Consider the following 21883-nt stretch of genomic DNA (forward strand, 5'->3'; position numbering starts at 1 on the left):
CCGTACCAAGGTAAGAAAAATTTAATTTTCCTTGTCTTCTTCTTCGATAATGTTGTCGCGGGGCTACGGTCGGGGTGGTGCGTCATGTCAGCTAGCAGAAGCCAATAGTCGGCTTGGCTCGGGTCGAAGAGGTGTTGTGGCAGGGACCACTGCTTGGGCTGCTTGGCTTGGCTAGAGCCAAAGGCAGCTTATGTGGCTGGGGCCGTAGATTGAGCTGTTGGGACGCAAGGCTAGGTGAGCCGCATAGCTCATGTCCTTTGAGCTCTTAGACTTAATGCATGCCAGGCCCGCGATTGAGAGAAATGAGGAAGTCGCGGGCCTCATGGGCTGCTGAAATGTTGGGCATACAAGCCTATTCCTTGCTAGTCCGAGAGAAAAAATGAGGCAAAAGCCAATATGGGTTGAGCTTCCTTGCTGAGTACCGTGAATTGTGTTGGCTACTTAGTCCTCTTTGCCAGGAGAAAAGTGGGCTGATCCTGAAATAAGAGGTAAAAATGATCAAGGCGGATGCATTGGCTCGTCTGATCGCTGTCATGGAACCTACTATGAATGAAGGTGGAATGAAGAGATTTTCCCCGCCTGCTCAAGAGATGCTGGTTAAGAAAAAATTGAAGACTTCTTCTGCTACTCGTAAGGGTCCGCTGCTGCTGAGAGGTCTGTGATTGACATAACTTCTTCCAATAGGAAGAAAAATGAGGTTGCTAAATCTGATCATGTGGTGCCTGCCATGTCGAGAATGGCTAGTACAATTGCTGATAAAATTGCTCAGCGTAGAGGTCCTGTCATGCCCCTAATGCCAAAGTCTATACCAATACGTCTGTTACGAGCTAAGTCTAGTTCATCTTTGAAGAAGCTTGCTATTATAAAGAGTGATAAGGTAGACTATGTTGCTAAAGTAGCGCTAAGACCCACTCCTCTTGTTGCTGAGATTGATTCGCCAGCTGCGAATGAGGAGACTGCTCGCGTGGGCAGCTATGAGAAATCCACTAAGCCTGTTTCTAGGAAGGCTACTGAGATATGTGAGATTTTGAAACCAGATCTGCTTGAAGACAATGATGTTTGTGCCAAGTTTGTCGATGGTGTTAGAGGGGTTGTTTGCCCAAGTTTCTTTGCGAAGCATACGATCGAGTATAGGAAGACTGTCTTACTTGCCATGATGCAAAAGATGACTACTATGGCAATCGAGTCTATACTCATTGACCAAAAGGATACCAAGGTTGCCAATGAGGTGGCAAAAGCTGTGGTAGCAGAAGCTTATTCTTTTGCCGAGAAGATCAAGAGGTTGAAATCTGAGCCCGTCGCTTTGAAGGGGTCTAATATCTCTGCCTCTACTTCTTTGCAGCTTGAGACCACTCGCCAAGAGATCGTTGACTTGAAGACTAGGCTTGACGCGATCCAAGTTAAGCATAAAAATGCAGAGAATGAGATCGAAGGTTACATGCCTTAGATTCAAGATCTTGAGCGTGCCGTTTCTGAGCTTCGTTATGCTGCTTATGCAAAGGATGAAAAGTTGATTGCTTCTTATAACCAAGTGATCCACTTCAAGAAGGTCATTGATAGGTTTAAACCTCAAGTGATAGAACTCCAAGGTGCGCTGAAGATCAACGGAAGTTTGAAGAAATAAGTGGATAAGCTGCAGTGCGTCTGTGTTAGTTTACTCGAGGAAAACGAGCAGTTGAAGGGTGAAAAGTTGGGCTTGAGGCTTCACTTGTTCAAAATCATGCCGATTTCTATAAGCTGGGTTATGTAAATCATCTATTTGGTAGGCTGTATGACTTCGAGTTTGCTGGGAAATACTTCGAAACCTTATTTATTTCTTCGAAAGACTTACTTGCCTTTACTTTTAAGGCTTCCATTAGTGAAGTAGTCGAAGAAGTTAGTGCCCAGGTTGGGGCAGCCGGGGATGAAGCGTTAGATGGTGCCATTGCTGAGGGTGTCGTGGCTGGTGAAGGTATAGCTACCGGTCTTTGCTAGTCGTTTATCAAATTTCCTAGAAAATTTAATAAACTTGTTTCCTTCGCTTTTCTCCATTTTCGCTTCTTTTGTTCATGCCCTAACCTTTAGACTTTATAGACCAGTTGCAGGCGTGCTACTTTTCTATAAGCAGACAAGCCGCATAGCCTATGCAGCCGTAGGTGTTGGTGTAGAACTTTGCAAAGTTATTAGCAATAAGGTCGCCAGCTGAACGCCTTACTTACAGAAGCAGACAAGTCCGCGTGACCACTAGACTATTAACCTTGGCTTTCTCCAATTCCGTAGATTGCGTAACAAGTATCACAGCACTTTAGGATTTAGTGTAGGTCATTCCGCGCTTGGCAGATGTGAAGCTTATCGATTACGTAGCATGTCGACAGTGGAAAAGCTTCGTCTATGTAAGCTAGCTTGTTTAACATTTCACAAGAATGTGCGGTTGTATAAGTCTAGCGCAGCTTTACTGCTCAAGGGGCAAACCGTAGGCAGTATTCCGGAAATCGTAAACTACCTTAATGCACTCGGTAGCAGCTTTAGGGTTCCAAGGCAGCCTTTTATAGGGCGTACTGCGTAACGTGCCTCATCCGTCTCTGAGGCCCGGTTCCCCACAGATTAGGCCAAGAGACCCAAAATCCTTCAATTAGCTAAGCCTTGAAAAATACCATTGTGACTACTTCTAGGAATCCTAACGCAATCCATCGTGCACTTAGTTATACCAGGGCAGCCCGGCTTATCCACGTCTGGATATTCATAGTGTAAGTTTATCATCTCGTCTTGGAGAACAGACCCATGTGGGTGTAGGGGAATTGGTTTACCCTCTCGCACTGGAAAGCATGGTTGGTCCCTAGGGGCGTAATTCTTGCAATAAGTCCCTAAGAAGGGCGCGGTCTTCTTTTGTTGTAAACATGCAGCCAAGCCAAGTTGTAGATTACTTCTGAATTCGTCATTGAAAAACGAGTGAAACGAACGAGAACTTAGTTGTAAAGTAGGAACTACATAACAACTAAATAATCATTGGCTTGCAAGGTGGTGCCCGTCGAGCTGCTTGAGTCTTCAGGCTTTGATGTGGTGGAAGGTCACACATAGTACTTCCTCATATTGTAGGCGTTCCATTGCTTTTTGATCTCTTTGTCGTTCATGGTGGCGAAGGTGTAACTATCATTGCCACCTACTTTGCTGATCTTGTACGGACATTCCCAGATGGGATCCATCTTTTTGGAGCATTATCTGCAGGCAATGATGAAGGCTTTTCTTAAAACTAGATCTCCGAGTTGGAACTGCCGGATATTGGCCCTTTTGTTGTAGTTGGAGAAGAGCCGTTGTTAGTAGGCTATGATGCAAGTGATGGTTTTCTCGCGCGGCCAAATCTAAGCTTATGGTCATCTCCTTACTGTTCTACTCAATGATTGGCAATATAATGCTGATACTTGGCACGATGACATTTGGGATGAATGATTACTTCTGAACCAAACGCCAAAGAGAAAAGAGTCTCATCGGTGGCTCGTCATTTGGTCATGCAACATGCCCATAGACATCTGGGAAGTTCGTCTGACTACTTTCCCTTCTTGTCGGAGAGGGATTTCTTAAGACAGTCAAGAATCATCTTGTTGAATGTTTCAGTCTGCCCATTGCCTTGAGGATATCTTGGTATGGACGTGTGTTGTTTGATGCTTACGAATTACGAGTCGTTGTTAGTGACAATGGATTGGGGATGCCAAATTGGCAAATAATGTTCCTTCGTATGAAGCACTTTATGTCTGCCTAAGTCGTGGTTGTCATGGGCTCTGTTTCTACCCATTTGGTAAAGTAATTAGTTGCCATGATCATCATGTTTCTGCCCCCAGTATCAGGCTGCATTGGCCCTACCAAGTTGATTGCCCATTGCATAAACGGCCAATGACTCATCTGTGAGTGTAGTTCGTTAGTAGACAGTGCTGGTACCGACTTGTAGCGTTGGCAGCGGTCACACTTTTGCACTAACTCCTTAGCGTCTTGATGCATGGTAGGCCAGTAGTAACCTGCAATAAGGATCGGCCTCTTGAGTGATTTCCACAAATGTCTTCGTGGATTGAACTTAAAACCTTTAAGTCGTCAGGAAGCGTTAGGCAGCGAAGATATGGTCCAGTGTAAGATTTTCGGGCGAGAATGTCGTTCCACATGCAGTAGCGTGTTGCCTTTATTTAGAGCTTTCTAGACTCCAACATTTTCGTAGGGAGTGTGCCATTAACCAGGCAGTCTATAATAGAACTTTGCCAGTTTGGAGTTATACTGACCTGTGACACTTCGGCTGCCGGCTCCGCCTTTATGCTTGGTTTGTCTAGATATTCCACTAGGATAGAGCGTTTGAGTTGGTGGTCGATGGCGGAGCCTAGGTCTGCTGATGCGTTCGCGTAGACGTTGTCTGCTTACGGAACTTAAGTAAGGGTGTAAGTCTGAAATGCCTCAAGTTGCTTGCGTATTTTCTCTAAGTATTGCGCAATCCTTGAATGTTTTGCTGTGTACTCCTCAGTAGTATGGTTGATGATTAGCTGGGAATCAGAATGAACACTGCCAAGTCTTTTGCCATTCAAAGGCCTGCTAGTAGGGCTTTGTACTCTACTTCGTTGTTGGATGCCTTGAAGCCTAGAGTAATTGTCTGCTCGAGCATCGAACTGTCTAGGGTGACAAGGACCATGCCTGCTTCCGAACCTTTGTAGTTGGATAAGCCATCAACGTGCAAATGCCAGAAGTTTCCATCAGGCAAAACAGGCGTGGCTAGGGGGTGTTCAGCTGCCTCCGGAGCGTCATTGAGTCGCTCTGTTGCATCGCCTAAGCTAGGCATGAAAGCGCGGTAGGGAGCCGTGGAGCTAGGGCCATGTTACATGTAGCAGAAGATGCTCAACCGCCGGTATTGGGCCACTCGAGAGCTGAATTATGGAGCAAGCGTTGGCTAAGGCCGTGTGACGCGCAGTAGGAGATAGTGCTGAACTTACCGGTACATGTTGCTCTTATATAGAATATTCTGGGATGACGAGGATAAAACTTGCTTCCGAGTGTCCTTCTAGTTTTCATCTGCCCTTGGTGTGCTTTTTGAGCTGAGTTGTTGCGTTTGTCAAAAAACTTTGCACAACCAGTGTCTGAACCTTTATCGTCGCGCGTTTGGATTGGGCGGAGAATAGTGCATCATGAGGATGATTGCGTGCGTCTGAAGGTATAAATTGAGCTTCCAAATTGCAACAATTATCGCCAAAGTTAGCTTTTGAATTTCTGGTAGATGGTTTCCGCATCGATGAGAGCTTTTTAACTGTGGAATACAGGTAGTTGGGCCCCCATCTCTTCTCGTATGAGGGTAGAGCTTATTGCTACTTCAGATGCGACTGCTCGTCCAATCAAACCTTGAATCTTCTTTAGAGTAGTAATAGACTTCATATTCAAGATCGCTCGGATTTGCCTTGAATGTGCATCGGTAAACCTCGTCCCAAAGTGCATGCTTATCTGCCAGAGGGAAAGAGTCTACCGAAGTTAGATCTTATTTCATGATCAATTCTCTGAACAGCGGATGGTTTGTTGGGAGTTCTTTTTGGAATAGATACTCTAGTTATAGAGTCGTTGCATCCAATTATCTTTGTCTTCGCTACTATAAACCTCTTCACATAGTCGCAAAGCGACTCCTTTAGGTTCTTCTTGACGTTGAACAAGTGGTAGGACTTTTTCTTGATCGAGCGATAAGATGAATATTCTTTGTGAAAACCAAAGAAAATTCATCGAAACTCTGGATGAATTATGGCGGCATGGTGTAAAACCAATCGTGTGCCTCACCTTGTAGAGTGGTGGGGAATATCTTACACACGAGATCGTCGTTGTTTCGATAGAGGATCATTGCACTTCGGTAGTACTTTAGGTGTCTCTCTGGGTCTTCATCCCCTTTGAAAAATGTGAAATGTGGAATGCTGAACTTGCATGGAGGCTCTGTCTGCTCGATCTTGTCCGTGAAATGTGACTTGCTTATGTTGGTCATGTCTCATCGTAGTACCTTGTTACATTGGAAATCACACAATCGCTCAGTCATGAGCATTTCTACTTGTTCCTGAATTTGCCTTTGTTGGGGTAACGGAGTTCTCGGCTACCCCAGGTCGTGACTTACTAGTCTAGGCTGCTATTCTACATGCTCGGCTCGTTTATGTTGCAGATGCGGTGCATATGGTTCGTTCCTAGCAGGCGAGGGAATTCTTCGCAGGCTGTTGGTTGAGCTTGAGCCGAACTGAGTGTCTACTTCTCTCCGTCCTTCGTGCTGTCTACTCTGATGTGAGGTGGATGATGCTCCTTGTGGGCCTAGCCACGAATAAACACTTCACCTGGAAGGTTGCTCATTTTGACTATCGAAGTGCGGCCCTAACCATGAATGTATGCTCATCCATGGGCCTAGTCGAAAGTGCACGCTCCTTCGCAAGCTAAGATAGGAGTATACGCTATCTCGGGGGCCCAATCAAGAGTGTATACTACCCAAATGCTCTGTTCGTGGCCGATCAAGTGGCTGCTTGCCGGGATGCTGCTAGAAAGGTTCTTCATCTGCCCTTGTTCTACTTCAAGACACCTCGTCAATTCTATGACTTGTCGAGACAAGTGTTGTTCTCCATTTGGGTTGGAATAGCTTGGAATGGATGCGTCTCTTGAGCAGTGGAAGTGTGGTAGACTCCAGGCAAGAGATTTGAGTTGGGAAATGTCAAATTCGCAGAGAAAGGTGGTGAAAATGCCCTTCAATCGTAAGCCTAGAAATTTGAAATCGGGACAGTTAAACTAATCTTGGGCTAATTTGGCTGCTTAGAAGGCCACGGGAGCAGGTTGGGCCACAAAAGTGGGCTGCTCGACGTGTGGGCCATGTGGGTGCGAAGTTAAGGCTCGGCTTGGCAATGTGTTGGGCTCACGTCGAGCTTGAGTGGCTCGAGCCGTCTCGCCTTAGGCTTGGGCCCGTATGGGTTTGAATGGCATGGCTTGTGCCGTGGTTGTGACGCATGGGCCTTACCGATGGTGGCTGCCATGGTGGTGCACTATAGGGGTAGTACCGCTCCACTCATCGTTATGTTGAGCCTTGTAGATCGATGCGGTCCTAATCCTTGAACGTTGGAATTTCCATTCGTCGAGGTTTCCGAATCTCTTGTCATTGTACTTTTCTTTTTACGTTTTATCAAAGAATTTTTAGAAATAAAAATTCCAAGAATAATAACGTACGAAAAATCTACAAATGAACAAGAAAACGAAAAATCTTGAATGCGAGAATCTTTTACGAGCATTTGATTAAGACTCTCAATAAAAGCACCAATTTGTGGATGCAAATTTCTTCCTTCTTGTTCTTGGATGAAAATGCACCTAAAAAATAATTAATACCTTAGGTCAAGGTCAAGAGTCTCACACGCCCACAATAAATGGGGGGCTTTGGCCGATGAACCTCAGATGCCAAGGTTAGAATTTTGAGGGAAAAAAGTTTGGAGAATTTAGAGAATTTTGTAAAAGGATTCAACTTAGGTTTTTGAAGAAAATAAGGTGATATTTATAGGGGTGTGGCCGGGCCCTTTGGGAGAGATGGGAACCGCCCACTTTAGTGGTTTTTTGGGTGTTAATCACCATCAATTAGCTAATTAATGAATTAATTGAGTGATAAACAAATTAATTAGCTAATCAATATAATTTGAAAGAAATGATTTGGGAGTTACCTTGTGGGGAAGATTTGATGAGGATGGATGAAATAGGTTTTGAATAAATACCTATTTTGATCACTCTTAACCTTGATTGAGTGATGATTATCCGTTGCTCACACATAGGAGTTCTGATGTGTCTCGAGGGTAATCTTGTCTTTTTAACTCAAAAATCCACGTATCGCCTCCATATTTTTCTTGATTATTTTTTGCTCCACAACGGCCACAGATGCTCCATGTCACCTAATTTGTGTTGTTCATGTGTTAGGCTTGAAAATTCGTCATAAGTGAGAAGGTATGTTAAGAGTGAATTCTACATCAATGAAAAAATAGACATTGCATGTGCGTATAAGTAATTGGACTGTTTCCCATATTATCAACTAATTTTATGGTGAAACCCCAACTATGATATCATCTAATCTGGGTATCCCTCGCACTATTCTTCTAGCCAAATCCTTTTATCTATGGGTCCTTGAACCAAACTAGAGACTGAAAAATATGAGTTTGAAGGCTTCATGATGATTTTGTTGGCAATATGGAACGCCAGGATTTTAAAACTATGGTCCGGTTTCAATGTATTATCTGATCAAATTGTATCTCGTTCTCTAATATGGTGGCATGAGATTTCCCATACCCTTTTCCTTCCTTCCTTAGGTTTGACAAACTTAAGATTAATGTTGACGGAACATAGAATGAGACTCATGGAGTGTGCAGAACTTCAACAATGTGGCTTCTCTACTACAAGTGAATGCTTTAGCTGTTAGATAAGGTTTAATATGGCTATGTAAAAGGGATATCAAAATTTCATTCTTGAGAGCAGTTCTTTTTTTATCATAACGGCTTTGCAGAACATTTTGAATCAGGCTTCTATAAGTCCATTAATCGATGATTTAAATGCTTTGTTGTTAGTTGTAATTGAAACTTCTTCTTCCCATGTCCGCCGTCAAGCTATGAGGCTACCTATCACCTACCACGCATTGCTCTCCGTTATTCACATGTTTATACTTGGTTTAAGGAACCTCTCAATTTTATTTGTGATCTAATTTATGAAGAGAGCCTTCCTACTTTTTAAATGAGTTGCCTTTTAGCTGTGAAATGAAATTATGAAACTTCTTTTCTAAAGAAAAAAAAAAGGGTTTCTACTAGCTACAAAGGGTGTAATGGACGTTTCATGTCAAGTAAAAGAAGAATAAAAAATTAAAGTTCCTAGACCCATCCAAAGTCTTATTTTTCCACTCACATTATAATCTCGCCTACCATAAAAATTTTAAAAATTAAATGTTATTTCCTCGCCCACTATTATTCTTGAAATAACCTCTAATATGCTATTTCCCACCTACTATTACTCCTTAAGATTGAAATACTATTTCCTCAACAACGAAGTCTCTTCCGACAATAATCTACAACAAATGAATTAACCTTCAAATGTTGAGCTGATGTGTGATTATGCACTCTAATAACTACCACAAAATTCAATCATCATAAGTTGCTACCTCATTACCTTTAATTTAAAATGGCATTCAGACTTTTTCGTTTTAGAATTCCTTATCTCCTCATTTTTTATGATTTTTGTTTCTAAATTTGGCTTACATATTGTCCATTTTTTTCACAACCCAATGTAAGTCTAGGGCCCCTGTTACCTTTTTGTGCCCAAATTAATATTATTACAAATCTTGTAAGGTTCTTGTCAGTCATTTTACAGATAAACAAACTTATAATTAAAAATTTCATTAGAAATTTCATTAGAAAGTAGATGAAGAGATGAAACACTCTTGGAATAAGAACACACTTAATAATTAAGAGACATTAACCTTCTCTCCCGAGTCGATGAGAGTCTTTCTCTCTAACTGAGACTCCTTCTCACCTCTGGTGTGAGGTTTTCGTTCTTGGTTTTTCCGTTCGGCAGCCGACCCTAGCCATAGCTAGGGCCGGTGGTAATCCTTTTTTTTTTCTTTTTGCTCTTCCCTCCCTTATTTTCTGTTACTGCTCTTCCTCTGCTATCCATCATGATCAGTGCGACCTATGCATCCTTGATGCCATTACTCCTACTCAATTAATTCCTCATTCCATCTTCATGTCCCTTATCTATCCCCACAAAGCTGATCCTATTTATTTTCGATTTGGCTTCATCCTTCATCAATTTATACCCTTGTTTGGTCTGCAGTCACTTTTGACCATGATCTATCATGGTACATCGAGAAGGTGTGTCGAGTTTCGGTCTTCATATCAGCTCGAGTGACTGCCCCACCTCCTTCTCTTGATTTGCCTTTATTAGCAGTGTTGCTTGTGGGATTCTCACAAGCTTCTTTGTTTTCTTTTCCTTGGTGGCTGTTTTCGGAGAGGGTTTCATTGATGGATCGTGCGATCTTTCTTCCTCCCATCTCTGAGGTGTTGATTGGTTGAAATTGTGGTGTTCGATGGTGTACTTGGTTCCTGCTGTTCGTGCGGTGCTATAGAGGCAGTTGTAGCAAAAGACAAGGGTTCTCTTTCGGTGGGTCTTTGTTTTTGGGCTTTAACCTTTGTTTTGGCCCTTTGTGTGTAGTTTGTAAGGTCCAATTTTGTGTTGTGTATATGGTTTGGACCTTGGTGTGTAGTTTGTTTGGCCCTTTTTGCTTTGTGTTTTTTTTTTTTTGTTGAAATGTTAAATATTATTAAAGACGAATCGAAATATTTACATCAGACGCCAGAGTATTAAACAACCATTTGTAACCAAAAAAATAAAAAAATAAGGGTAAATATCAGTTTACTACCCTCAAGTTTCATGGTTTTCAACATTTGGTATATGAAGTTTTTTTCGTCCCAGAGTCATACCTAAAGTGTTAATTTTGGGACAATCGCATACATCTGTTAGTCTAACTATTACGTCTTCCACTTCAAACCCTCATCCTCCTCATCCCAAAACCTAACCCCATCCTCCACACCCCAAAACCCAGCCTCAGCCAAGAGACGATGCCGTATAAGTTATTCACGAAGCCCAATCCTCCAACACGCCAAGCCCAAGGCCACATATCTTTACCATCCTCCTCCAGATTCGGTCAAGGCCTCCAAGCCTTTGCTTGAAATCCGACGCCGATGTGGATCTTCCCAAATCCGACCCAGAATTCGTACCGTTGGGCGCTCTCGAATCGAACCCCTACCCACATCTAGCCTAGAGACCCTGACGTCCTGCAAATCCACTTGTTCTTGGCGGATATTTGATTCTGAACTTCCTTCAAATTCACAAAAAATGGAAGAACAAAAATTAAAAATCATAGAGGTAGAGAGAGACAGATCGAGGAGGAGAGATAGTACCTGCAAGATTTGGGTGTCTTCGTGTAGAGAAGAAGAATTGAAAGCAAGAATTAATTAAAGTGGGAACTAGTGGTAAGGGAGGGGGACGGTGACCATCGAAGTGGGAGTTGGAGAATCAATTAATTTGGGTGGGTAAAGAGGAGAGAAAGGAGGGAGGGAGGGAGGGAAGGAGAAGGGTTGGGACTCGGGGGAAGAGTAGGAGACAGCCTAGAAAAAAAATTTAATTTAATTTTTTTTTAAGTTTTAATTTTTTTATTTATTATTTTTTAATGTCCAAGTGGGGCAAGCTTGAATTTTTAATTTCCACATAGATCCCTTAATGACATATGGTGCACAGTCATTGTCCATATAGGCACCACGTCATCAGTTAACGGAATACTTAATAGTCAGACTAACAGATGTATGACACTGTCCCAAAATTAACACTTTAGGTATGACTCTTGGATGAAAAAAACTTCATGTACCAAATATTGAAAACACGAAACTTGAGGGTATTAAACTAATATTTAGCCCAAAAAATAATTAAGCGACATTACGCCACCAAATAATCCAAAATAAAATCCTATGTGCTCGCGTCGGATAACCAGTGGCAGTAATGTAAATAAAACCATTTTTTTGTACAGACAGAGATTCTGACTGCTTATATCGAAAATCCCCCTGGAAACAAACACCAACGTTTATCCGAACCGAATGGCAGTGGTACCCCGTTTCTCTTGCTGCTTCTTCACTCACCCCAAGAACTCCTGCCGATCTCCGCCGTCCGATCAAATTTCCTTCAAGCCCAATCTTTCCGGTCAGTACTTCCGCCTGTACCCATTGCTTTTGCTCACTTGTTAGCTGGTTGGTAGAAATGCTTTCAATTTCTAATGTGACTTCGAATTTCTTAGTGACCTTGAGTTTTCGAATTTGGGAAATTTTACTTTCTGTTTGGTTACTGAGAAAGTCAAGGAAACTAAAATTTAAAAAGTTTCCCTTTTTTTCTTCCCTAAATTGAAATGAATGAATAAGCTTGCATACGAGTGGAAATGTGAAGAGACAAAAGTTATTGAATTTTGTAATTTTTTTGCATTACCTTATAGAGCCAAAAAGTTGTATTAATTGAAATTCATATGCACATTGATATAAACAGTCGTATACCCGTGTCATGTGGTATTCCCTCGTGGTCATACAACAATTCTTCTTGTTAATTCGAGGTATCTTGGGTCGTATCTCTGTGTCCGTGTCCGTGCATCGTAGGTTAGTAGTAAGTACATTATTCTGTTGCAAGAATTGGTGGTGTTACTTAATTTGAAACTCATCTGCATATTGACATAAAGTGTTTTTCGTTGTTAGAACCCGGGAAGTTACCTTCTCTTCCATTTAAAGTCGAAAAGCTTGTTTCGTCATTTGGAAATGTTGTACATGGAGTGTATGAGATCCACCATATGTTGCCAAAATCAAAATGTCAGGTATGACGGTGAGTTCCTGCACCAGATGTTTCTGATTTGTTTGTGCATTCTTTTGGTTGATTCGGGTTTTTCATATTCGCCACCTTGCCTATTTTGTAACTTGTGTAAAGGCAATATTAGATATGATAGTGTGCAAGATGACAACACTAATCGTATTCTGTTGGGTGGTTTTTGGCGAAAACATGATGAGCTTATGCATTGTGGTGCTTCGTTCAAGTCATATATGTATATAATCCCCCTGTGGGTTGATTTTCATAGATTGACAAATGCATCGTAGGATATAATGGATTGGGATATACAGTATTTTTGAATTTGGCTAGTTTCATGAATACGTATGTGTCCGAATTACTATTTTTTTGCGTTGTTACTTTCTATCCCGTATGATGTGCTGATCTGTATTCAACAATGCTTTTTTGTGACTCTCATGTGGAAATTATTACTTGTGCAGAGAGACGTAAAGTTGAGATTCCCGGCAGTGGGACTTCTTCTCGGCAATTCCTTAATGTTGACAACACCACTGCAAGCTTTGGCGGAAACATGTGAAGCTGACAACTCCGGTTTCAGCATGCCCATACTGCTATTTGTAGCCCTTGTAGGGGCCACTGTTGGTGGTAAGATTTTACTGGGTTATTAATTGCCAACAATTCTGTTCCATTAGGTTTATGTGCTTGCTTTTGAAACTGTTGTAAGTAGTTCTGTTGATTTTATTTGTTTCAACGATATCTTTATATGATAGCCATGTTGAGCAGTTTGTTGATAGTTTAGCGCTTCTATGATAGGCTTGGTTGCTCGGCAAAGGAAAGGAGAATTACAGCGAGTGAATGAACAGTTGCGTCAAATTAATCAATCTCTAAGAAGGCAAGCTAAGATTGAATCGTATGCTCCTAGTTTGAGTTATTCACCGATTGGCGCAAAAATACTACCAGAGAGTGAGGTGATAGTTGACCCAAGGAAGTACGAGATGATATCTCGACTGAAGGCTGGGAAGAATTTTTTAAGAAATCAAGAAACGGAGAAAGCACTTGACGAATTTAAGACAGCTCTTGAGCTTGCCCAAAGTATGAAGGACCCAATTGAGGAAAAGAAAGCTGCAAGAGGTTTAGGTTTGTTTCTGATCCCCTTGTTCCATGAGCCTTATTTCTTAGCTTCAGAAGACAGTATCGACGATGTTCAACAGTTCCAACTGTGTCTGTCTAATTGAGCTGGCCTGTAGATTGGAAATCCGTTCTGATTTTGTTTATTAATTGCCATTTGCTTCTGTCAGGAGCCTCACTGCAAAGATTGGGTAAGTACCGAGACGCCATTAAATACCATTCTATGGTTTTGGACATCTCCGAGCGAGAAGGAGAAGACTCAGGAAACACAGAAGCTTATGGAGCAATTGCTGATTGTTATACCGAGCTTGGAGATCTCGAGCGTGCAGGGAAGTTCTACGACAATTACATTGCGAGGTTGGAGTCCGACTGAATCAGCTTCGCCCAAATGTTCTCTCTATTAGTTAAAGAGTTACATTGGCATATCACGAGGGGGTGTAAATGACTTGTCACCGGGACTAACCTGCAGATCCCAGAACGTTTTGATTTGGTTTCGCGGTACAAGTGGTTTAATACAGAATGCCTTTGGTCTGCCTACTCCGTCAAACCCCGTCTGTGTCACCTTAGTTTGTAGAAAATGCCAGGTTTTGTATGCAAAGGTGACCGGTGAATCCATTAGCGATATTGCACAACTCGAAAATAGCTTTCAGCTAGTAACAACCGAAGAAGGGGTGTCGATTTTACTGATATAATCAACGGTAGGCTCGTAGCCAAAACGATAAATGAAGAGACTGAAAACAAGTGTGGAAAACCCAACTTCCTCTAATAAATAACCACTCATCATAACGCAGTCGAAAACAGATCATACATGTTACATACCCACACAGACAGCAAGCACATAAGGCAGGGTACGGTAACAACCTCACCGTCGCCGCTTAAGGGGGAGAAATAATAAAAAAGATTCCTAATGGGGTTTATAACTCAGATAACACCTGCACAATGCAGGAAATAGATTATATAGGTCGTGCCATTTAACAGATACCCTTGTGTATTACTACTGGTAGTACATGAGCTGCTGGGCAGCAGCAACATTCTGGAATCCACCGTCGTATATAGCTTGGCTTGCTCCAGCTGTGCCCATTCCCAATGCTGCATGCTTAAGGGGATGCTGTCCCTGAGGGTGCATGAGGGAATGGACACCACCCATCTTGCTTATTGCCAGTTGCCGTTCATAGGCCAAAAGGTCAGTTGCAGAGAGGCCCGGCAAAGGTGCTGCTGCCACTGGCGGCGGGAGTGGGTTTGAAACTGTTCCTGGTGGAGTAGGCTTGCTACCCCAAGAACACTACATAATAAAGGCAAACAGTCAATGCAGAGTCAGAAAGAATAAACACTTGAACAGTAGACATGCATATGGGTCTCTACGTGATGTCCCAGGATGATCGACCGATCCAGTCCACTACTTTTGGTGTTACGGTAATACTTTTTATAACAGCTCTAGTAGTAAGCATAGAAGCGCACCTTTATTTGTCTACCACACAAGATGGACTGAGTGTTTCCCATTTGAATAGCCAGAGCTGCCTCAGCGTGGGTATTGAATCTCACAAAACCAAAGCCCTTGTCACGCTGCAGCCGAACTTCCTCAATCACTCCAACACCAAGAGCATGAAAATGGCGATGCAGATCAAGCTGACTGACCTGTAAGAATAAGACCAATAAAATTTAATGATACTGGAATTTCTATGATCCCCGAGTAGTGAAGATATTCATTTTATTCTCCACATCTATTCCTCTTTCCAGAAGTTAAAAACCACCAACTCAAGTTCAAGTTAAGAAGCAATCATGGTAGAAAATTCAAACTCAGTTCTGTACCCAAAAAACTTGTGTATCAATTCATATCCAAGGCATAGCAGAAAGTAATGGTGCAACAGCGCACGTTTGCGCGGTGCAAGAGAGAGAGAGGATTTCTTGCCTCTGGAGCAAGATTGCCCACGTAAACAGTAGTATACTGAGGGTTGTTCTCCGGAGCCTCACTGTTTGCTGTGTCCTTTCCATCTTCTGCACAATGAAAACAGAATATGAGTCTTAGGCAGAGGACTGTATCTTTTTACACAAAACAGAGTGTATAAGAAATTGCTACAAACCAAATTATTTTCCTCTCATTTTCCAGTCAAACTAGACATAACATCTTTTGTGTTAGAAAAGGGAAAAAACGAGTTTGAACACGGTGGTGAGCTCACCTGATGTGCCATTTGTTAGTTCCACCACACTTTTAGCATCTGAACTCTGCTTGTCTTCATTGGCGGCGGCACCTTTTGTTGCCCAGTTGCAACGTATCTGTCTGCTGCCGAGCCACTTACCTGGATATCACAGCCAAAAAGATAGTTCAGAATATGGAGAGAAGGAATACAAGAGGGGAACCCAGAACTATTGTACTTATCCCGCATGCATTTTTTCAACAAACTTGTCAAAATAATTTTTGAATAGGAAGAAGAACATCATCCTTACCAGTTAAGTCATTGATCGCATTTTGAGCATCCTGACAATGAAAATGAGAGTCATGAAAATCAATTTAGTTACAAATGAACACACTTATAAAGGCAGAGGCTCGCTCTAAACTATTGACTCTTTAGAAGAAAACTTGATGTCATTATACCAAGCTGTTACCTAAGTTCACAAATCCTAATCCCTTGCATTCAGTTACCAGTCCATCAGAAACTACCATTCAGACTCACAATAGATTATTAACAAAAAAGAATTCAACACGCATCTGAAAGATAACAAAAGTAAAATGTTCCACAAAAATACTACCTGTTGGATTCGGAATGAGACAAACCCAAAACCTCTTGAACGCCCCGTCTTCTGATCCCACATAACCCTTGCATCTCTAGAACCAACAAAACAATCTAATTAGGCATCTGAAGAACACACAATGGATTACAATGTAAACTTAACAAATGTTAGCAGATGAACGCAAGACTTCCACGTCTTAACTATTAGTCATCAGAGGTTTTATTAAATATATGAAACTAAGAAAACCAGCGCTCAAGAAGACACTTACGAACAACTGTTATAAACAGAAAAGCATGCAAATAATGTAGCATCAGTAACCTCAGGGCTGAGATCACCGACAAAAATGTTGAAATGACCTGCACATCAGAAAGACAGTATTATAATTAACCTCAATGATAAATGCCAAAGCATCATTTAAATTGGTTCAACGAAAGAAAAACAAAAACCAACCTGATGTATCCTCCCTCTGACCACTAGCATATGCCCAATTTACTTTGATAGGCTGCCCAAACCTGAAGATCACATATCAAAGATTTTAGAGAAAGTACAAATATAAGCAAACAAAATTAACAAGGAGCATAATTAATTTGTACTTACAGATGCCTGCCATTGAGAGACACTATTGCAAGAGCAGCTGATCTGCGATCAAAATAGTGAATGAACCCATAGGATGACTGCAGAAGGCACAAAAAAAAAAAAAATATTATCAATTATATGATCACCATATGGTAGAATTGAGTTAGGCTCATAGTAAACTAGTCGAGTCCAGAAATTTTCATACGGCGAGAGGATTGTTGAACAGAGAACAGATAAAAAAACCGCAGACGAATATGTGCACCGTTGCAAACTTACCTTTTCCTTTCTTATAAGTTTGCAACTTTCAACAGCACCAGTACTTGCAAAAACCTCTTGAAGAAGTGGTTCTGTCACCTGGGTATGGATGTTCCCCACGTACCTGAAATTTTTCAAAGTAAACAAAAGTTTAAAACCAGAAGATAAAAAAGAAATGAAATTAAACACTTCGTAATCAACTAATCACACTGAACCAGAAAAAAAAAAAAACACAATTTTAGTTACACATAGGTAACTTCGTCTGGATTTTTTTAACAGAAAACATAGCGAGTGAAAGGGTTATTTTATGAGAAGGATGGGTAATTTCAGATACTTGAATTTTTTTATTACTTTAGTAAGATATAGCATGGCCAAATGCAAAGCATCCATGGAAAAGATAAACTTATCATAAAGCTATTCAGTGAAGATAATAATATCAAGTCATCGACCAAGGGTACGATAATGCAGAGAAACAAAATAATTACATAAGCATAGAGGTGAAACAAATAAAAACTCAAAATAAAAAGTAAAAAAAATGTCTAGACAAACACTCACACACTGCGGCAAGTACTTGGATCAAAACCAGGAGGCAGATTTCCACTTGGGATTGGCTCTATCTGCAAAATAAAAATGTGAAAAAGAAAAGAAAATAAAGGAACCTAAAAAGGCAGAAGCAAAAAATAAAATAAACCTAAATCAAAAGAAACTAATTCCCTTGCTTATTTATCAACAAGATCAGGAGTACTTCAACCTAACAGCAAAATCATTTGCACCGGAACCCAACAACGACAAACTAAAGTACTAGTGGTCCATCTGGGAACAAATGCTTATGCAAGACAAAAACATGGTGGGAAGGGAACTAAAGATAACCTAAAGTGCGACTCCTCTTAACTTTATCAAAATTCTAAGACAGGGCCAAATGAGTATTTGGTTTACTTCTATACCGATAACTGTTATCCGCAACTTACTGGAGGCTTGGAAATCACCACCAACCAAAGCACCAATGCACGAAAAAAACAATTCGAAAAACCACACAGTATTAAAAACGCTAATAGAGTCTCCTATTTCTATTTTCCATACCATTCCACTACGACAAAAAGATAACAAAAAGTGTCAAGATGCAAACAGTTCTTCCCCATTTCAGAATTCCGAAAAAACAAAACGAACAACTATTCAAACTTATTCAACACCAATCGCAGAACCTCCGAGAATCAAGCTCCGCTCAGCTCCGAAACATAACACGAATGAGAGAAAACCCAAAAAGTAACAGCCCCAAGCTCATTTTTCACTACCGAGAAGCAATAAAAAAACATAAACAATAAAAGTCAAAACTTTCCCACAAAAGGAAATTTCCCGAAAATCCCATCTTTCGGAATCGGTACTTCCGAAACACGAGAAGGAAGAGGAACTCAACTAACCCTAGCTGCCGTACTGCAATCACACACAAAGACAATCGGAGATGGAAGACCAAAACCAAAATCGAACCCGAAAGCAGAATCGAAGCCGGAGGACGGGAAATTGGAGCAGCAAGACGGAGAAAGAAAGGTCGAACCTGAGGAGGAGCTAAGAGGCCAGGGTGGTAGAGGGAATGCTGCTGGAGAAGAGCCTGCTGCATCAGAGCTTGTTGCTGCTGCTGCTTCAGCCTCTGGTGCTGCATTTCCTCCGTGATTCTCCGAGAAAGTCGGGGTTTTGCCGAGAAATTTGAGCGTTAGGGTTCGAGCAGAGGGCCTCTCGAAAGAAAGAGGGAGATAGATGACTCTTGACAGAGAGAAGAAAAAGAAGACAAAAATGGCTATTGGGACTGATAACATCACTGAGCTGAATGAATTATTTGCCCCTTCCCCATCACCAAAATCCTTGCCACCTGACACGTGGCCACTTTGATTTTATGGATAAACTTGCTTAATTATGGATTAGGAATTTAATAAGGTTTTGATTAGGACTTGGTTGGGCTTTCCTAATGGGATTAGGGTTTCTGTCCAAAGACAATTTCAGCCCATTTTTGGTCAATTTGGACCTTTCCAAATTAAAAGCCTCCTTTCAAAACTTGAGCTTGGATTTAGGGGTTGGGGCTAGATTTTTCTCTAGCCTACTATCCATTTTTTTTCCAAATTTTTTTTCCATATTAAGATTTTAAGAAATAATAAATTGCGTTTTACCGTAGTGGTAGAAATTAATTATGTATATGCATTCAGTGCGTGTTCTAACCCCGCTGATTCTTCTCCCTAACAACTATATAACTCATTAACACTTTAACACTATCGCTCTACTATAAAAAAGTTTTAAAAATAAGTACGAAAATCTTTTATCGTTAACTATCAAGTAGAGTCCAAATTACGTGGCAGTCACTCAAAAAAACTCTAATCGTAAATGAGCTAGGGCTATTTAAAATTTTCAATAAACGAGAACTGTTCATCTGCATGCTTTAAAAAAAATGCTTTTTAAGAAACATCGTAGATCCTACTTATACTTTCCTTTACTTTTATACTGTCAATGGCAACAGTGGTTTTTTTTTTTTACCAAACACATTTAATGTCCCATATTTTTTAATAAGCTTTTTTTTTTTTTTTTTGTTCTAAGTACCACAATCTCAAACTTAGCCCTTAGAGCATCTCCAAATGAAATGTCTAAACGTTTAAATCTAAAATAACGGTAACAAATGACAGCAGTAATGTTTTTCAACCGAGAAGTCAAATCTGATGCGGCATGATATCTCTCCCCCTTGCTGTTAAATTTGATAGCACCTTCAGATTTTTAATTAATTATTAAATGCTTTTTATTAATTTTTTTATTGGTTTTAAAGCATTATCCTTTTGTTTCTTTTCATTATTAAAGCATTGTTTAAATATTTTTAGGATAATATTTGAGTACTTCCCAGAGAGTACCCAATTTACTCATTATCTTAAGTGGCCCAACAAAATCATGACATGTGTAAAGTAAATTTTACTCAAGTCCATATAATTCTACCATCCAAACATACACTCATCTCTTTAAACCTATACCCAAACATATCTCTTCCCTTTAAAAGCATAAACACTATCTCCTTCCTCTCCAATTTGGTGCTGCCATGGAAAATACACCACTGCTGCCGTCAGTCCCACCCTATCCCATCTCCAGCCTCTTGCCTCCCTTGCTTCCTCTTCAATCCTTGTCTTGTACGGTGTACCCACCCCAAATCCTTGTCTTCTTCATCGAGCCCAACCTTCAATCCCACTCTTTGCGGCAATCCCACTAACAATTACTTTCTTCACCAGCAAGCTCAACCCTCATTTATTTGTTCTCCAACGAACCCAATCCCAACCCCACTTTTCTCCAACAAGCCCACCCCCAAAGTCTCTCTTACCCAACGACGCCACCTGAAATCGCTCTCTTCAACCGCGTCGGTTTAAAGATGAACAATCATGGGGGAGAATGACAAAGGGATAAGAGAAATAGGAGTTGGATGTTTGGTTACGTGGTGAAGGATGTTTGGTTACAGGAATAGAGTTTATATCAAATTGTTTTAAATTGACACATGTTCGTGTCATATTGGGCCACTTAAGAGAGTGAGTAAATTGGGTACTCCATGGGAAGTACCCAAGTAGTATCCATATTTTTATACCTTTTAATTAATTGTCTTTCATTCCCAATGCAAAGAAAATAAATATGAATTTTTATAATTTGGTATATCGGTTGGAGATCAAAACTTTAAAATATGTCAAAGTGGCACATAAGCCTTGAAATTAAAATTTTAGGTTTAAAATTTGACATCTCATTTGAAGATGGTCTAAGACCATCTTCAAATGTGAGCATCTCCAAATGAGATGTCAAAATTGCCACGTAAGCATACAACAATAAAAAATGGTAGCAAACTCTCTCCAACCGAGCCTTCAATTTCTTATGTGGCACTAGGTCATTTGAAGACAAAGTCTTTTGCTGTAAATTTGACAGCAGATGTCAAATTCATTAAATAAATTTTTAATAGATTAATATAATATATAATAAAATGTTGTTATGTTTTTTAAATATTTGATTGGTTGGCTTAATTATTGGTGTAACATCTCACATCGCCCAGGGGAATGGGTCATGTAAGCCTTATATGTATATTCTCATCTTTACCTAGCACGAAGCCTTTTGAGAGCTCACTGGCTTCAGATTCCGTAGGAACTTCGAAGTTAAGCGAGTTCACTCGAGAGCAATCCAATGATGGGTGACCCATTGGGAAGTTATCTTGTGAGTTCCAGAAACAAAACCGTGAGGGTGTGGTCGGGACCTAAAACGGACAATATTGTGCTACGGCGGAGTTGAGTCCAAAATATGGTGGGGGCCCGGGCCGGGATGTGACAATTGGACTCCACAAAAAGATAAAAAGTTTATTAAATGACATTATTATTTAACATATCGGGTGAAACAAAATATTGTACAAAATGTCAAATTGCCATATAAGCTATCAACTATCATTTTGATGTTTAAAATTTGACATCTCATTTGAAGATGCTCTGAAATGTCAAAAATGTCACATAGACATATAACAATAACAAATAACAAATAACAAATAACAAATAACGTACCATTTACTATAACCAAGATGTCAAAGCTGACATGGAAAATGAGATGTCAAAATTGATACCATTGCTCAAGGCGTCAGACATTAAATGCTAGCATATTTAAGCATCTTTTATGTCAATTTTTCTATTTCCAAAGGTATTTTACTTTTCTTATCTTAAATGCTAGAATACTTAAGTATTTTTTAGGGGAGGCTATCCACACCCCATTTTACTTCTCACACACCTCTTGATAATTTATGTCCGTTGATCTTCTTCAATTCATCTGATCCAATGGCCGAAAATTAAAAAGGTGTGTAAGA

The 21883-nt window shown here is 40.6% G+C and overlaps 2 protein-coding genes across 2 annotated transcripts; one reads left to right on the plus strand and one right to left on the minus strand.

Moving 5' to 3' along the window:
* Positions 1–11559: 11559 nt before the first annotated feature.
* Positions 11560–14007, plus strand: LOC137739555 (protein FLUORESCENT IN BLUE LIGHT, chloroplastic). The gene is made up of 5 exons (XM_068479164.2): positions 11560–11727; positions 12267–12382; positions 12831–12993; positions 13162–13485; positions 13647–14007. Exons 1-5 carry the CDS (start codon positions 11625–11627, stop codon positions 13847–13849), a joined length of 909 nt encoding a protein of 302 aa, XP_068335265.2. The 5' UTR covers positions 11560–11624; the 3' UTR covers positions 13850–14007.
* A 211-nt stretch (positions 14008–14218) lies between these two features.
* Positions 14219–18881, minus strand: LOC137739554 (oligouridylate-binding protein 1B). Its single transcript, XM_068479163.2, has 12 exons — positions 18590–18881; positions 17593–17654; positions 17059–17161; positions 16804–16880; positions 16657–16718; positions 16475–16562; positions 16225–16300; positions 15922–15952; positions 15654–15773; positions 15386–15471; positions 14935–15111; positions 14219–14758 (listed from the first exon to the last, which is right to left on the minus strand). The coding sequence occupies exons 1-12, from the start codon at positions 18692–18694 to the stop codon at positions 14471–14473; spliced, it is 1275 nt and encodes a 424-aa protein (XP_068335264.2). The 5' UTR covers positions 18695–18881; the 3' UTR covers positions 14219–14470.
* Positions 18882–21883: the final 3002 nt, after the last annotated feature.

This window comes from Pyrus communis, chromosome 9, assembly GCF_041283825.1.
Source record: "Pyrus communis isolate YQ-2024b chromosome 9, ASM4128382v1, whole genome shotgun sequence".
Classification (NCBI taxonomy): domain Eukaryota; kingdom Viridiplantae; phylum Streptophyta; class Magnoliopsida; order Rosales; family Rosaceae; genus Pyrus; species Pyrus communis.

What these genes read in the sequence shown, in the direction of transcription:
- LOC137739555 (XM_068479164.2), top strand. Translation starts at nt 11,625, where the DNA reads ATGGCAGTGGTACCCCGTTTCTCTTGCTGCTTCTTCACTCACCCCAAG. An exon ending in TGTAGGGGCCACTGTTGGTG is followed by an intron (nt 12,994 to 13,161) that starts GTAAGATTTTAC and finishes CTTCTATGATAG; the next exon opens with GCTTGGTTGCTCGGCAAAGG. An exon ending in GAAAGCTGCAAGAGGTTTAG is followed by an intron (nt 13,486 to 13,646) that starts GTTTGTTTCTGA and finishes TGCTTCTGTCAG; the next exon opens with GAGCCTCACTGCAAAGATTG.
- LOC137739554 (XM_068479163.2), bottom strand. Translation starts at nt 18,694, where the DNA reads ATGCAGCACCAGAGGCTGAAGCAGCAGCAGCAACAAGCTCTGATGCAG. An exon ending in TCTCTCAATGGCAGGCATCT is followed by an intron (nt 16,719 to 16,803) that starts GTAAGTACAAAT and finishes TGTGATCTTCAG; the next exon opens with GTTTGGGCAGCCTATCAAAG. An exon ending in TGGGCAATCTTGCTCCAGAG is followed by an intron (nt 15,112 to 15,385) that starts GCAAGAAATCCT and finishes TTATTCTTACAG; the next exon opens with GTCAGTCAGCTTGATCTGCA.